The sequence below is a fragment of the Engraulis encrasicolus genome, chromosome 5 (genome assembly GCF_034702125.1).
Source record: "Engraulis encrasicolus isolate BLACKSEA-1 chromosome 5, IST_EnEncr_1.0, whole genome shotgun sequence".
NCBI lineage: Eukaryota > Metazoa > Chordata > Actinopteri > Clupeiformes > Engraulidae > Engraulis > Engraulis encrasicolus.
In genome coordinates this window covers 9,564,386-9,582,617 of record NC_085861.1, presented here as the reverse complement: position 1 = coordinate 9,582,617, position 18,232 = coordinate 9,564,386, and the positions used below count along the sequence as shown (strand labels likewise).

The 18,232-nt window shown below is 41.3% G+C and overlaps 1 protein-coding gene across 1 annotated transcript in view; it reads right to left on the bottom strand.

The window, feature by feature from the left end:
* LOC134448785 (collagen alpha-6(VI) chain-like) overlaps positions 1-996 on the bottom strand; it is a 45,826-nt gene extending 44,830 nt beyond the window's left edge. The window contains exon 1 of the mRNA XM_063198444.1: positions 966-996. Coding sequence (XP_063054514.1) covers positions 966-996 — 31 coding nt within the window. The remainder of the gene's footprint in view (positions 1-965) is intronic.
* Between the last annotated feature and the right edge of the window lie 17,236 nt (positions 997-18,232).

The window sequence follows — 18,232 nt, the reverse complement described above, 5'->3', positions numbered from 1 at the left end:
CAAATCAGGATTTCCCCTTGCAATTTAGGCCTATATTTAAAACAGTCCCACCTTCTCTAGGTCCCCTGAATATAACTTGGATGGAAATGTAATTTCTAAGATTCCTTTACAAAATATGTCATATTTCATGTGAAGTTGCATAACATAAAAATGATATCGGGGGCCGGATAAAACGGCCTCAAGGGCCGCAAACGGCCCTCGAGACATAGGTTCCCCACCCCTGACCTAAAGCTAGGCTACATTATATAATTACGAAGCCTAATAAATGCTCATGACATGGACCCTCTATGCATGCAATATCTTTCCCTCACATGTCTGCACAGACTGCATGTGTCAAGTCAAGTGAACTTCATTGTCAAAAATGTATGTAACTGGGTTAGCACAGAAGTTTGAAATTAGATTTGTCTTTGACTTTATTTTTGACAATAAAGTACACTTGAACTTGAATTCGAACTTGATCTTGAACTAAAATGACATCTGTTTTTGTGAATGCCACAGCAGCTGTCTGCACAGCCGTCTCCACAGTATTACTGTGTATCAGTGTTGGTAATGATAACAGAATAATTATTTTAAATGAACAAACCTGTTTGTTGTCCAGCAGCGACAGCCACACATGCTCCTATGAGCGCAATGACCAGAATGCGTGCCGGTGTCATTCTCATGGTGTTGCTGGAGGCCTGAAAACGTAAACTTTTTTTTTTTTAATGATATGATATATATATATATATATATATAGAGAGAGAGAGACGGGGGAGGATAAATGACCTCGGGGCGAATTGAACCTGTGTCTCCGTCGTAACAGTGCAGTGCCCTACTGGGTGAGCCATGGCGGGGCCAATAGGAACATTTAGAGGTGGACTTCAGGGTGTGGTTCAACAGGAAATCAAACAACGGGAAGAACAACTTAATTTTCACGTTAGATAATGCTCCATCTCACCGTGCGAGGTTCAGCACATCCTTCTTACCTCCCGAACGCTTCAAGAGGAAGCGATTCATGGATTGACTATCTCAGTCTCCTGACCTATCCACACTGAAAACCTCTTGCAGGTGCTCAATCAGTGGATCTATGCAGTTAGAAAGCAACACACAAGCAAGGGGGAGTTGGAACTTTGTACTCGTAAGTTATATCTGATTTAGACAGTTTTACAAAGGGGTAATTAACATGGTTTACGTATTCAAGACCAGTAAAGGTTTTGGAGTCAATGGAGGGTATAAGATGCAAGGAAGAATGCAAGTAATATCCTTATCCACCATTTTTTTTTTTAATTGTTTTACATTTCCCCACTTAAACTTGGTAATATTAATCGTAGCGTGTAAAAGTTTGGTCAGTATTTGTATGTTCATGTTTGTATTTCACCATAAAAAGTGGAAAGAAACAGCACCAGCATTTATCCAGTTATCGCCAATAAACATGGTTGCACAATAGCTTTAGCCTCGCTGTGTATCTACATAAATCAGACACTGTGTGGGCCCCCATACACATGGGGCCCTGGTGACTCAAAGAGGAGAAAATCCGCACTCACAAGCTGAGTCTAACACGCACTGATGATGGCTTAGGAGCCGAAACGCGTCTGCTTGTGGATATGGTGGTATTAAATAAATAATGAGACTCAGCTCGTGAGTGTGGATTTTCTCCTCTTAAGTTTGCATTTTTTTTCGCGCACCCAAAGTTATTTTTTTACTCCAGAAGTTGAGCGCGCCCTTTGCAGCACTTGAAGCCCTGGTGACTCAGTCACAAACACCCCTGTACGACACCCCTGCTGTCACCTACTACGTAGTATGTCACAGTGAGGCTATTGTATCCTCCTGAGACCCAGCCCATAGACGTGTGCCCTCTACAGGGGACAAATGTGAATAATTATTACCTCCGCCAAGGATCACAAACCGGAACCAGGACCTTTTTAAGGATTCTTCCCAATTGCTGGCCTATAAATCTAGACAACCCTAGTGACCAGAAATTGAATTGCGGGAACCACAAAAATAAGGCAGAAAGACTTAGGGTGTAACATAGTCAAATGTTCTATCAAGCAGCTTCCTGGACGGAGGTCTGCGCTCTCTGAGTGCTTCTAGTTCTTTATTTTTTGGAGCTACAATAAAAACTATGAAGACATCTTGGGCTTTCCATTAATATACAATATCATTGGTTTGGTGGCAGGGAACCGCCTCTTTTTTTTCCTTTTCAAAATGGTTGCCATAGGCACAGGCACATTTTATGGAAAGAGTGACAACATCACTGACGACAGAAATGTGTGTCAATGTCTCGCAAAAGCGCAATTGTAATGCCATATTCTCATTTGCAATCAGGATGGTGAATGAAGAATAGTCCTCCAAAAGTTGTGGCTAGGCTGACGGCGGGGAAACTTAATTGCTCTCTTTCATTCGACTCATTTCGCCATCTCTATGAGAGACAGCTCTCAGCTGTACAACCTGACGAAGACCCTTTATAATCACACCAGACAGAGGAAGAATGAGCTGCGTTGGGGGCGGGACGACCACTTTCTCAAAACCACTTCTTTTGCGCGCGAATCTCACATTTCGAGGTCACACTCTCTTCGGGTGTCCTAAGAGATGGCTCACTCATCTCATTCAGAGAACCGGGGACATATACATGTCCTAATGTTCTCGACTCGTTCATTCGACTCATTTCGACATCTCTATGGGAGCGTTACAATCACTCCCGATTGCACTTGACCGACCAAACTAGACAGGACTCCAAAGGCCCCCGTAAGGACAGCGCTCGTCTCACCCTAATGACAGACAGTGGACATGGGCAGTCATGGGTGAGCGGTTAGGGCGTCAGACTTGCATCCCAGAGGTTGCCGGTTCGACTCCCGACCCGCCAGGTTGGTGGGGGGAGTAATCTACCAGTGCTCTCCCCCATCCTCCTCCATGACTGAGGTACCCTGAGCATGGTACCGTCCCACCGCACTGCTCCCCATGGGGCGCCACTGAGGGCTACCCCCTTGCACGGGTGAGGCATAAATGCAATTTCGTTGTGTGCAGTGTGCAGTGTTCACTTGTGTGCTGTGGAGTGCTGTGTCACAATGACAATGGGAGTTTGAGTTTCCCAATAGGGCTTTCACTTCACTTCACATGCCCAGAACCCTATGTTCCAGTGGCAGCATGGTCACGTCTAATCGGTAGAACCGGAGGAAGGTGGAGGGGTTGGCCCAACCATCAGCCCTGCAGACCTCCAAGAATGCGGCACCTCTAAAGAGGGCCCAAGATGTAGAGACGACTCTAGTAGAGTGCACCCTGATCTGAGCCGGGGGTTGAAGCCCTTTGGACTCATATGCTAGACTCAGTGGTTCTCAAACTTTTTTCCCTGTGCACCCACTTGTACATTTAAATCTGGTTCGCGCACCCCCTAAGCATATGTTTGCGCTATGAGATAGCAAATCACCGCACATTATGCAGTCATTTTGGGCAATCCTCATTCCCAATAGACCCAATGGTATTTATGCCCTCATTACAATGTAACTTGATGCATGACATACTATGACACTATACACTTCTAATGGACCCTTCCAGCATACAATTCACCATAAAATTAAAAACTACTTCTTGTTCATTAATGCTGTTTAAAAACACACATATCCGCCATTGCCCTATTCAGCTCGCGCACCCCCTTATGGCAGGCCGCGCACCCCCAGGGGTGCACGCACCCCAGTTTGGGAAACCCTGTGCTAGAGCAATAGCTTGAACCAACCATTTGGAGAGTCTCTGCTTCGAGAGTGTGAGCCCTCTAGAGGGGTTGGCAAAGCACACAAACAGTTGCTCAGTCTTTCTAAAAGAGTGAGTCCTGTCCATATACATGGGGTGTTTTAAAGGGGAATAAAGTGTGACTGAGTCACCAGGGCCCCATGTATATAGGGGGCCCACCCAGTGTCTGATTTATGTAGCTATATGGTTGGAGTGGGGTGGGGGTTGTGTCCATTGGAGCTGATTGTACATATACTGTAGGGCCCACAATTTCCTGCTACGCCCCTGTCCATATAGATGCGTAAAGTGCGCACAGGGCACGAGGTGAGCTGGCGCCTCTGTTCCGAAGAAGTGAAAGGTGGAGCACAAAAGGCCTGAAGCTCTATGGGCTCACAACTAAAGGCGTTCTGAATTTTGGGGATGAACACAGGGTTCACCTTCAAAGTAACTCGGGTATTGCGCTCCGCAAACTGTGCACCAGCAGGGTTAACCAAAAGGGCACGTAGTTCACTCACACGCTTCGTCATCCCATAGAGATGGCTCACTCATCTCATCCAGAGAACCGGGGACATATACATGTTCTAATGTTTTCTCTATGGAGGTGGATCATCTGCGAAACGCGAGACCACAAGCACAGGCCGAGGACGGGAGTCCACAAATTGGAGTGAACCTTATAGGAAACTAGAACTAATGAAGTTCAACGGGAAGTCACGCCCATTTAGGGGACCCGAGTTGATTGTTGTATTGGTAACGTGTGTCATGACTTATCTTACAATAGGCCTATTGAAAATCTTTGGCTATATCTTGCAGTAAGCAGATAGTATCCTCAAAATGTGGCTGCATACATCAACCCATTTAACCCTAAGGCACGTGCAAAAAACACCTGCTGAATGCCTAATGCTGTGTACAGACCAAGAGCGAATGGAGCGATGGAAGTCATTATTTCTCTATGGAGGGCACACGACCAGCGCTACTAAAGCGAATTCGCCAGGGGCGAAGCTTCCTGAGCGACCAGAGCAAATTTTGACGATTAAACTCAAGCTCGTAGGCAAATTCGCTCTGACACGGTTCGGCGAAAACCAATTGGAACGTTCATATCTCCGAATGTCCCAGGCTGTCAAACCAGAGCCGTTATGTGATTAGCTAAATCAAACATGTCAATGCTGCGTCTGGAGCAAATACAGCGAATTCAAGGCGAAACTTCTTCTGCTACCCACTTTACCAGGCAGCGTAGTTCGCTCTTGGTCTGGACACGGCATAAGCCGTTTTTGTGAAAAGGTGCCCTCAGCCTATAAAAACCTTAATATCACAGCCTCCGAAGCACATATAAACTTATAAAAATAAATTGCATTTAAAAGCTAGGACCCTCATCTTGCATTAGAATGTGTCCATTCAGCTCTAACATACCCACATTTCTAATAAAAAAAACTTAAGAGCCTGAATGCAGAGTCTATGTCGCTCCAGGCGTCTAGGTCAATGCAGCGTATACGCAGCATCAGGCTTCAATGGGTTAACTGCCCCAGAGTAAAAGGCTTCTACCGCTGGTGTTAACCCTTTGAGAACATGACTGCTGCCGATGCTCTCTTTCGCAGGCCAATTTTCTTTCCACCCCCTGCCCAACTCCACTTTGTGCCTGACCGATGTTGCCAGATGGAAAATGCTGAATTATCGTACGAAAACCTCAAAATTATCGTTTTGAGGGGGTTTTTGGGTGGAAATTATCATATGGTCCAAATTGTTGTTTCAATGCATCTAAATGAACTGAATGACAACTCTGAAATTATCGTACATCATGTTTTTTGACCGTACAGAGGACAAAATGGACAAAATTATGGTACAAATACGATAATCATCGTACATCTGGCAACAATGTAGCCTGACACACTGCGCTCAGAACCTGGCACACTGTCCTGTTGCCCTTGGATACAAGGAGACTTGCCTCCTGAGCATTCCAGAGGCTACACCCAAAACAAGCAGATAAGCAGTGCTGTCATACCATACTCTACACTTTGCCAACATGTCGACAACACACTTTTTATTACCAATTACCAATACCATTTAGACGTAGTAGTAGTAGCCTAGTAGTAGAACTTTATTGGGGCAATTGTGTTTGCAGTACAAACACTGGCACCAGACACAAGACACAGCCAGATATAACAGACAGCAACAAGTAGCAAAAAAAACCCAACAAAAAAACAGAATATTACTACTCATAGCACACGCTCCACACCCAGGCTGAGTTAACACTTCACCTCGTTTAGTGCTTTCATTGCTTTAAAGGAAAACTTTGACCTGTTTTAGGAGGGGGGGACAGAAACGACGTCCAGATGGCAGGAGTTGGAAACAGGAGGACAGCAGATGGGTTTATTGTTTAATGATGTTATCTGCCTTTTTCACAAGTCTGTCCTCATAAATGCTCTCAATACGGTAGCATACTAGTAGTAGCAGCAGTAGTAGTAGCAGCAGCAGCAGCTGCAACAGTAGCCTATGTGTGGTAGTAGTAATAGTAGCAGTGGTAGCAGCAGCAGTCGTAGTAGTATGTGTGGTAGTAGCAATAGCAGCAGTAATAGTAGTAGGGGTAGTAGTAGTAGTAGCAGTGGCAGCAACAGTAGCAGTAATAGTAATAGCAGCAGTAGTAGTAGTATTAGCAGTAGTAATAGCAGCGGCAGTGGTAGCAGTAGTAGTAGTAGTATTACTAGTAGCAGTAGTCAGAGTAGTACAGTAGTAGTTGTAGGAGTGGGCTACATCCAGTTTTTCCCTCAGAACATTTTAGCACTGTATCACATACATGAATAATCAGTGGGAAGGATGTGCAGTAAGCTATATAAAAATGAGACTGTTTTTTGTGATTTTCGGTTTTTTTTTTTTGCAAGTTGATTGATTTGTATAATGTAAAATATACGTTGTCTTTAAAAGACTCTCTATGGGTCTATGTGAGAGATAAACTTTCAGAGTTGAATTCTCAGTTTTGTGAGAAAACTGAACACATTAAAAAGGCTACAGATTCTTCAGATATTGTGGGCTTGCAATGTGTGAGGTGTCATTGTAAAGCTTGTAGAATCTCCGCTCTTGGAATCAATATGCAACTGGGCCAACACTGAATAATGAGATGGCTATCTCATAGATTTAATTACCATGTGGTCATGTTTAACGTTAAACTTATCAATTTTAAATCGACATGATTCGATCAGATTGTAAGACATTACTATTACAGATTATTTTGGTAAATTACTTCCACCCCATAGTCCAACGCAATTTTGTTACTGTGGCAGATGTGCCCAAACGGATAAGGTCTTTGGCTCAGAAATTTGCAGGTTCAATACCTCACCCCTGTGTGTGCCAGTCACCTACTATAACTTCATGCTTAATGCATAAATAATTATGAGTCACTTTGGAAAAAGACACAAGAGTGGCCATGTGTGAGACTAAATGTTTCAATCGCACTGAATCAACAAAGTACCTAGAACATTTATATATTTTTGGAAATAAATAGAATTAGCTGATTTAAGTCCATTATTTATATTGCCAATAGCAAAGCATTTGTGTGCAACTGATGTCTGCAATTGAATTAAGGAAATCCAACAACAACAAAAGTAAAACAAGCTACACATTATTTTGTCAAGGTGGCTGCCTTCACTATACAGTTAAAGTGCTGGGAGTAATCCTATTGGGCTCATTATTATTATTATTATTATTATTATTATTATTATTATTATTATTATTATTATTATTACAGTCATTGATGTCTGCTCTATAGTATTGGGATCTTCTTGACTGGGCAGAATAGAGTTCTACTGTAAGGCCATAGCCTAACTACTCTGCCCTACAAAGGCAAAGTGCAGTAATTACTGATGAAAAGGCCTTTAATGCCTTATTAGGTCGGATGTTGTAGTTACTGCAAATTTGACAAAGCAATATCTCTAAAACGGGACACATGTGGACCATAAGGCTTTGTCACAAGGTGAAGGAGGTATTATGAAGACCATTTCCAGTCTAAATTCAATTTTGACAACATATGTAATTACTGCATTCTTCCTAGGGCACTACTATTTTGGCCTATTCATAGGCTTCATTATTTTGTAATTCTGAATAGAAATGATCCTCACCAAAATAAAAATAGCCAAGGGTGACCTCAATGTTTGAGAACAAATACAAATCAAATGTTATCTGTAAGAGTTATTTGAATAAATAATGTCAAGAATAAGCAGATACGGCTGTGAAGGAACACTGATACCAGCTTGGAAAACGAGGATGGGGAATAAAAGTCCTTGTTGCACCACTACAATACCAAGAAGATGGTGGGAGATTTTTCTATATGATAACCAGGTTTCTGTATACAGAACAGCCGTCATTTTGACAGTCGTACGGTCCCTTTTATCTCTCACCTCTAAAGTGAACAATTTACCAATGAATGAAACTTTGTGGCCAGCATGTTTTGATTATATATGCTGAATTACCATATTCTGAGTTTTTAATGTTGTTTATATTCTAAATAGTGGCATGTCTCAAAGTGAAATAGACTACATTTCCCAATGTAGGATATACATTCACGGTTCCTAAATGTTAACAATCATATAAAAGGTAGCCAATGATCAAAACCAACAATGAACTAAACTTTTATCTTCTCACTTCTAAAGTGATCAATTTAGCAACGAATGAACTTTGTGGCCAGCATGTTTTTAATATAGTAGGCCTATATGCTGAATTGTTATATTGGATGATCTATGCTGGAAGCATTCTCACTCCATCATAATCACATTGACAGCCAAGACAGAGCATAAAACCTAAAACTTTCCCACAAGTATTTTTTGAATTCACGGGTAAGCACAAGGAACCCATGTTAATAAATGTCTTAACAATAGTGAATTACAGTAAGAAGTACTTACATCCGTGCCGCGTCCGAGAGGGAAAATCCAGCCGTCCTGTTTCGCGGCCTGAGATGATCTGAAGGTAATGCAGGACTACTAAGACAGCCCATAGTCCTCCTCCCCCTACCCCTCTTCCACACACACCACCTCCTCATAGTCCTCCCCCTACCCCCCTTCCCCTCTCTCCACCGCGCGCACGCACCACCTCCTCATAGTCCTCCCCCTACCCCTGTTCCACTCTCTCCATCACACACACACACACACACACACACACACACACACACACGCACACACCACCTGATCATAGTCCTCCCCCTACCCCTCTTCCCCTCTCTCCACCACACACACACACACACACACACACACACACACACACACACACACACACACACACACACACACACACACACACACACATACACACACACACACACACACACACACACACACACCACCTCATCATAGTCCACCCCCTACCCTCCTTCCTCTCTCTCCATCACACACACACATACACACACACACACACACACACACACACACACACACACACACACACACACACACACACACACACACACACACACATACACACACACACACACACACGCACGCACGCACACACCACCTGATCATTGTCCACCCCCTACCCCTCTTCCCCGCTCTCCATCACACGCACGCACGCACACGCGCGCACACACACACACACACACACACACACACACACACACACACACACACACACACACAGACACACACACACACACACACATACACACCACCTCATCATTGTCCAACCCCTACCCCCCTTCCCCTCTCTCCATCACACACACACACACACACACACACACACACACACACACACACACACACACACACACACACACACACACACACACACACACACACTCACACACACACACACACACACACAACTCTTTCCTCTGTTCTGTAGACATTATTCTGGAGTGCTCTTAGGCGCGTGCTGCCCTCCTGCTCTACAATGTGAGCTGAGCTGAAATGAGAATCCTCCTTCTGCTCCTCTAAAATCAATCATGACCTACATTAGTCTACATCGGGGTTTCCCAAACTGTGGTGCGTGCACCCCTTGGGGTGCGCGGCTTGCTACAACGGGGTGCGAGAGCTGAATAAAACATGGATAGGTGTGTTTTTACACAGCATTAATGAACATTAAGTAGGCCTAGTTTTTAATTGTTTAGTGAATTGTATGCTGAAACGGTCCACCTGAAGTGTATTTTATAACTCCTAGACTCTATTGTAATGAAGGTAGAAAAAAAATGTCAATTTTATTGGATATGAGGACTCCCAAAATGACATGCATAATGTGTGGCTGCGCAATATTTGCATAGGGGGTGCGCGAAACACATTGAAATGTACAAGGGGGTGCGCAGGGAAAAAAGTTTGGGAACCGCTGGTCTACATAGTACAGTTCTTCTGAATCTGCCTGCCGGAGTTCAAATGACATTCAAATACCATACAGTCAATCAAATTCCAGTCAATGTCTTGGTCATATTCTGCACAATATGCTGTGCTATGATGGTTTTGTACACTGCTGAGTGTTATGGTGGTATTTGTACTCAGTTAAGCTTGAGCTTTGACACCCAAGTCATGTACGGAAATATCCGAATATATGTACATTATTGGATAAACATCCCTTGTTGGATGTGACCATACCATACTGTATTTAAATTCTAATAGCTTTGGTTTGGAGATGACTTAGCGGCAGCTCAGTTCTTATTAACAAAGGCAAGCTTGTAGAAATAATATTTAATTGTTGTTTGTGGTAAACATCTTTGATCTACTGGGTTCATGCTGTTCACTCCGAAGGGTCAGTAATCACTCACAGCACAGACAGAAGGAATGCCCTTGCAAACACATCCACTGTTTCTACACAACATCCCCGAGAGTAAACTGTTATGTATGAAGTAATGCGAGAGACGGTGGTAATGATAACACAGCTGATGTGCAGTGTCACACAAACTTGGGGAATAAACGGACAAAGAACAACTGGTCTCTGGTAGTGGTGTGGATCGGCACTGCCCTCACGATCCGATTCGATCACGATTCGCGAGGTAGTAGATCCGATTCGATTCAATTCTATTAGATTCAATTTGATCCGATCCAATCCGATTCAATTCTACAATGCATTGCAATGCATTACATTTCTACTGAACGCAAAGCAAATGTTTAATCAGCCATGATGAGGCAATACAAGTAGTCAGACACTGAGCAACCATTTATTGGCTGTTTTCTGTATCAGTCTGTATCAGTCTTGCAATGTTTTGAAGTGCTTTTATTTAATTTAACATTCATTTGCTCCCGAAATATCCATGGAATTAATTGAAACTTAAAAAAATTGCCGGATTGATTCCGGAACTTGCCGGATCGATTCTGGATCGTCCATGCCCCGCATCGATTCTGATCGCCAAATCGATCATTGTTGACACCACTAGTCTCTGGTGAGACTAAATGAAAACGACCTTTTTCAGACAAAAGATGACTAATACGAACTGCACAAGATAGACTTATTGAGCAATAAACACCCATCAGAAAAGCTTAATTCCACTTTGAAAACATCATGTAAACACTTCACAATTTGGAATTAAAATGAAAGTGCAATGTAAACTCTACGGAACTATTAAGTTCTGAATTAATCATTTGTACAGTTTGGAATTACAAACACCATGTAGACTTGGACATTGTCTTCTTGAATGAGGTATATCCAGCAGATTTTTTACACATAGTGATATGCATTTTTTTCATTGTACATGTACCTTATATTTAAAATATCTCATGCTGGTGACATGTAGGCCTATCAATAAGCCTAAGCTACCCATGTGTGCACACTTCCTACAGGAATGAATTTACTCACAGGTAGGCCCATTTCATGATCAGAAGAGTTAAAGGGACACTGTGTGAGATTTTTAGTTGTTTATTTCCAGAATTCATGCTGCCCATTCACTAATGTTACCTTTTTCATGAATACTTACCACCAGCATCAAATTCTAAGTATTCATTATGACTGGAAAAATTGCACTTTTCATACATGAAAAGGGGGATCTTCTCCATGGTCCGCCAGTTTGAATTTCCAAAAATAGCCATTTTTAGCTGCAAAAATTACTGTACTTGGACCATACTAGAAAATATGTGCTTATTACTTAGTAAACTTTCATGTATAGATCAAATTTGTCAATAGGGAGCCCAGTTTCAATGAGCAGCATAGTTGCAGTACCTTTTTGACCATTTCCTGCACAGTGTCCCTTTAATACAAAATTAAATACAAAAATCTACACTTTGAACATTTTGAAAAAAAAATGTTATTTTCCATAGCCTACATTGTTTGTGAATTGCCACACAGTAGGCCTATGTCCCAGCTGGCATGGAGTCACAGTGTCCGTGACTAGGCAAATGTGCTTTCAATGACAATATCTGACAGCGTATTAATTATGGAAGGCATAGCAGTTCAAACAATATGGGGAATATTTGGCATTTTGTATGTGGTTAGCATACAATTTTAAAAGAACTATACAGTAAGTTTCAGTTCAGCATGAAAATGTTGCCTGAACAGTGAACACTCAAGACTGGCTGAAGTAGGTCTAGTCCAGTAGACGCACCACTGTTTACATTCTACAGCAAGAGGCCGCATGCCTGCCTGTGCTCAATTGACAAGGCCAATGCACACACACAGAATATTCCACAAACTACAGTACTTACTTGTATTTCAAATTGACCTGTTATTCTACTCATATTCTGTGACAAAATAGTTAACGAAAATGCACACAATTAATGATCTACATTTTGCACAACTTGTTTTAATCACATGCTGCATATTTTTAATGTACATAGTTTATTTCTCTAGAATTACAAAAGACTTGTTACACATGTGTCCATAGATGCCCATATCCTCTAGTGTAGCCTAATCGCTAAGCTGACTTAAAACATGGTGCAAAATTAGACTGCAGTGTTTAATGCATTTCTCATGTCAGAAACTGTCCATAAAACAAAACAAAATGTTGATTTACTACATGAAGTCTTCCACCAGGCCTCTTTTAATGTACTCAACCAAAACAAAGCAAACAAAAACAAAGCAAAACAAACTTGGTTTTGGTAAATTGGTTTCCTGATTATCATCGACTTTTTAATTTCTTCTCTGGAGGAAACGATATTTGTATTGCTCCTGGCCTGACTAGAAGCAACACTGAAGGAGGGTGTCTTTTAATGTACTGTTTATTCTTATTTCTTATCTGGACCTTGAGTCTGTGAAATAAAGTTTATTATTATTAACAGTTGTGCTGGTCAACTGTTTTGGCACACTTCTCTGGCTATGATTTGTTTTAAAAAAAAGTTCAGGATTGCTGTAAATGTAATCAATTCATTTATCTTTGACTGTCTACACTGACTGGCGTATGTGCTGTAGCAGGCACAAAATAAGTCAGCTTTGAAACTTTATTGTGACAATTAAATCCAGTTGTCAGAGGGTTTAAAAGAGATCTCACTCTTGGTCAACTGAAAAAAAGATTCAAGTCTTTATTGTGTGATGAAGCATTAGAAACACATACAGTGCCCTCCATAATTATTGGCACCCCTGGTTGAGATGTGTTAAAAGTAGGGGTGGGCATAGATTAATTTTTTTAATCTAGATTAATCTCACTGTAATTATGAAATTAATCTAGATTAATCTAGATTAATCTATATCAAAATGGCTCATTCAGAATAGGCACGATAGCGAAATAATGCCGAAAAAAAACCTTGGGGTTTCTTAAGACAGATGGCGCATTAGACCAGAGCTCATCTTTTTTTCCAAAATGCATCTCATCTTCAAAAAATGGTCATGTTGATACTTGGAGATGAAAAAATCACAGCAATATGTGTAAAGTGTGTCCAATATGTTAGGAAGCATTTACAGTTATAAGATACTGAAATTTCAAAATGAACAGCGCTATAAGTTGTAGAGGCAAATACAGATAAATCTATCAAACATTTAGGCTATTTAAACAATATTACCTCAACAATTCAGCATTTCTAATGGGCAGAGAGAGAGAGAGAGAGAGAGAGAGAGAGAGAGAGAGAGAGAGAGAGAGAGAGAGAGAGAGAGAAAGAGAATCTGCCACTGACTGTTAAAAGGAGCAGCGGCTCCTTTAAGAGAGGGAGGAGCTCTGCGCGTAGTAGGCACAGCAGCCCTCAGCAGAGCCAGGCTACTGGATATGCCTATCTAGAACCTACAGCACTGGCACACGGCGATTTGACAGTTGTTCTCAGAGTTAGAATGCCAGATGAGTTACAACTCGACATGAATTCAGTTTGCAAAAAAAAAAGTCAAGCGCGACAACCGCGAGGTTTATTACCGTCGGACATGAGAATATCTCACTGAATCGCAAATGTGCGCGATTGCAACGCAAACATTCAGCGAGAGTAGATATTGACAGTTTCAGTTTGACAATCTTCAAAATGCATAGGACTATCACACGGAATGTTTTGCAATTATAGCACAGGCAAGATTTCTGGAAGTTGTTTATGTAGCCTATTCTATGCAATGCGTGAGGAAATGTAGGCTATGTCGGGCTGGTAGCTACTCACACACAATAATGTCTCTCTGCTTCACCTCAAACAATAACGTCTCTTTAGTCTACCACTTATGAAAAAGCACTCAAACAACAACTACCACGGCAGAGGGATTAATGTTTTCAGCATGCAAACACTTCATATTTAGTAGGTCTGCTGAAACAACAGGTGGAGAGAGGAGAAGCGACTGGAGCGCAGTCTAAAAGCGTCTGTCAATTAAACGCTATGGTGACGTGCATACCCAAACTCCAAACCTATATTTTGAGAATAGATTAACGTGCGATATTTTCTTTATCGCGCGACAAGAGTCTCACATTATCGCAGCACGTTAACGCCGATAACGGCCCACCACTAGTTAAAAGCCTTAAAATAAATTCAGTGTTTATTGCAGAAGAATACTGTCACACTGAAAATTGTAGGAAAATGTAGCCTTCAACTCAAATGAATTGTAAGAAAATAAAAAAATCCCTAACTAAAAAATAATTATTTTTCATTAAATCACCTGTTCCACAATTATTGGCACCCTTAACAATTCCCAGGAAATAAATATAATTGAAGCATTTCTGTCATTTCTACAGTAGTTTACAAAGTTTACCAGAGTATGTAGGAACATTTAATTAGTAATTCATCACTTCCTGTTTCCCTGGGGTATAAATATGACGTGACACCGAGGCCATTTCTCTTATCCACTCTTAAACATGGGAAAGACAAAGGAACACAGCATACAAGTGAGGCAGATGTGCGTCGACCTTCACAGGTCAGGCAGAGGCTACAAGAAGATTGCCACTCAACTGCAGCTGCCCATATCCACTGTGAGAGGAATAATTAAGAAGTTCAAAACAACTGGAACAGTGGTAAACAAGCCTGGACGAGGACCCAAGTTTATTTTGCCACCACGCACAGTGAGGAGGATGGTAAGAGAAATCAAAAGATCTCCAAAGCTCACTGTTACAGAATTACAACACATGGTAGCATCCTGGGGTCACAAAGTCTCCAAATCAACCATCAGGCGCTGTCTACACGCCAACAAGCTGTTTGGGAGGCATGCAAGGAGAAAACCTTTCCTCACTCACAATCATAAACGCAAGCGTCTGGAGTTCGCCAAGCGGTATTGGGGCTTCAACTGGGACCGTGTGCTTTGGTCAGATGAGACCAAGATTGAGCTTTTTGGCAACAAACACTCTAAGTGGGTCTGGCGTACCACGAAAGATGCGCATGCTGAAAAGCACCTCATACCCACTGTGAAGTATGGGGGTGGGTCAGTGATGCTGTGGGGCTGTTTCGCTTCCAAAGGCCCTGGGAACCTTGTTAGGGTGCATGGCATCATGAATGCTTTGAAATACCAGGACATTTTAAATCAAAATCTGTTGCCCTCTGCCCGAAAGCTGAAGCTGGGTCGTCACTGGGTCTTTCAGCAAGACAATGACCCTAAACATATGGCCACATCTACACAGAAATGGTTCACCAGACACAAAATCAAGCTCCTCCCATGGCCATCTCAGTCCCCTGACCTCAACCCCATTGAGAACCTGTGGGGTGAGCTGAAGAGGAGAGTACAGAGGAGAGGACCCAGGTCTCTGGATGATTTAGAGAGATTCTGCAAAGAGGAATGGCTGAAGATCCCTCTTTCTGTCTTTTCCCATCTTGTGAAACATTATAGGAGAAGATTAGGTGCTGTTTTGTTGGCAAAAGGGGGTTGTACAAAATGTTAACACCAGGGGTGCTAATAATTGTGACACACATTATTTGATGTCAAATAATTATTTCTTTATGTGGGATTTTTTCCCCACTGAATAAATGCACTTGTATTGAAGGTTGGATTTTTCTCTTTTTTTTCCATTAAGGTCCCATATTATTTAGAAAAATAATAAAATAATTGGAAGCTAAAAAACACATCTCAACCAGGGGTGCCAATAATTATGGAGGGCACTGTAAATGGTGCATAATGTTACAAATGGACCAACACGTACAGTATACCAGTAACACTTTATTTTAGGGATACATCTATTAGCACTAATACATACAATGTTAATGCCTGCATAAGTAACTTGTAAGGCATGTACTAAGCAAACGCTAAGGCTTACTAGGTCCTTACTAAGGTTAAATTGGTAATAAATCCCTTATTGTGCATGAACAAGACATTTGCGAATACATGCCTAACAAATGTTTGATTTTGCTTTGTACATGAAAGTTACTTATGCAGGGACATTGTATGTATTAGTGCTAATAGATGTAACCCTAAAATAACGTGTTACCTGTAGGCCTATACCATATACTGTACTGTAACTGTCGAGTGTAAGTTATCATAGTTTTAATTCCTTCAAAAGATCCACATCTGTTGAATTTCATTATGGAAAAATGTGAAGTTAATTTTGTATGGACAATGTTACAGCCATTAAAAATAACGAAAGATGTTGACATTACTATGTTATCAAACACCATAACCGTTACAGCACACTTCAGAAGACAGTGACACAGTAACACCATCTAAAAGGAACCAAATCTGTTGTTTTACATTGCAGTGTGTGTGTGTGTGTGTGTCTGTGTGTTAAACTATTCCTGTAAAAAATAATAGGCTCATTTATTTAGTCAAATGGTTAGTGGTACACAGTGTTAGCATGTGACATCACTCTGTGCCACAATATAGTAGATAATGCATCTATAAATGTAAGAGTGGGACGCCCCCTGCTGTAGAATTGAGGCACTTCTGAAAGCCTTTACTTCTGACTGCTTTAGTGTGTGTAATTAGCAGTTAATTTCCAGAATTTCCGGTGTCCATTCACACTTATAATTTTTTTTTCATGAATATTTACAACCACCATCAATTCCTGTTTTGTCATTATGGCTTAGATCAATGGATCAAAAATTGAATCAATTGTCACATACACGTACGTAGATCAATAGGTGGATTTTCTCCATGTATACAGTATCACTATCAGCCATTTTAAATGACCAGTCATAGACATCGTAGACATATTTAGCTGCAAAGAGACGCTCAGACCAATATTCATGAAAATAAACCACTAAAACGGCACACTGGCCCTTTAACAATTCGACACCCTGAGGGGAGCCTCGCTGTTGTTTTTTGTCAAATCTAAGAGTTCACTATGGTTCACTAATTGCAACCAGTTTATCAAATAATTAAGTACCAGTATACTCATTTAATTATGAAGGCATTGCATTGAGTAAGTACATCTTGAGTTGTACTTGCTTAGACTATCATCTATCTTGCACTAGTAAATATGAACACACATTACAAGTTCTTTTATGTATATAACACACCACCAATGCCATTTGCTTAAATAAATAAAACAAATTGTGAGGAAAAGGAATTGTATTTATTCAACGTGTGTATAATCATACTTTAAAACACAACATGCTTGCTATTGTTTCCTATTTCATCATTTTTATTAGACAAACTTACGACTTACTTGCACATTCCTGTAAAATAAAAATTCCATCCTTTCAGTCTATTCAATTCAATGTCAAAACAAAGCCAGATCCCCGACCTCGATTACAAACAATAGCATCAACATGACATCCACAATCATTTTCCACTATACTTACTATGGATTTGTTGATCTTTGACATGGACATTAGCATTAATATATACATTCTTGGGCAACATTTTTTGTATTATTATGTTGAAATACTTGACATTTTTCCCCCTTCACTAAACATTGACAGTGTCTTTGGAATGCCATCTACAAAAAAACATGTAGGCACTAGGCTGTTAACCATCTGATCCAACTATTACCGTCACTTAGCCGCACATCCTGTGTGTGTGTGTGCTGCTGAGGGTGACAGTCACACTAGTTCCTCCCAGCCTTTCATTCTGCTAGTGATGCAAGGCTCGTCACCTGATGATGATTGAAGTTTTATTCAATATCTAGCAAATGCACGATTTCAAGTTCATGTTGAATGGGAATGGGGGTGGGGGATGTTGCTTTGCTTTGGTTGACAGTAGAGAAAGGTCATTTTCTCTATGGAGGCAGGGCGACAATGACACAAGAGGTCATAAACAGCAGGAAAGGATGGGAGGAACTAATATGAGTTTCACCCTTAGACTGACTGTCGAGGTG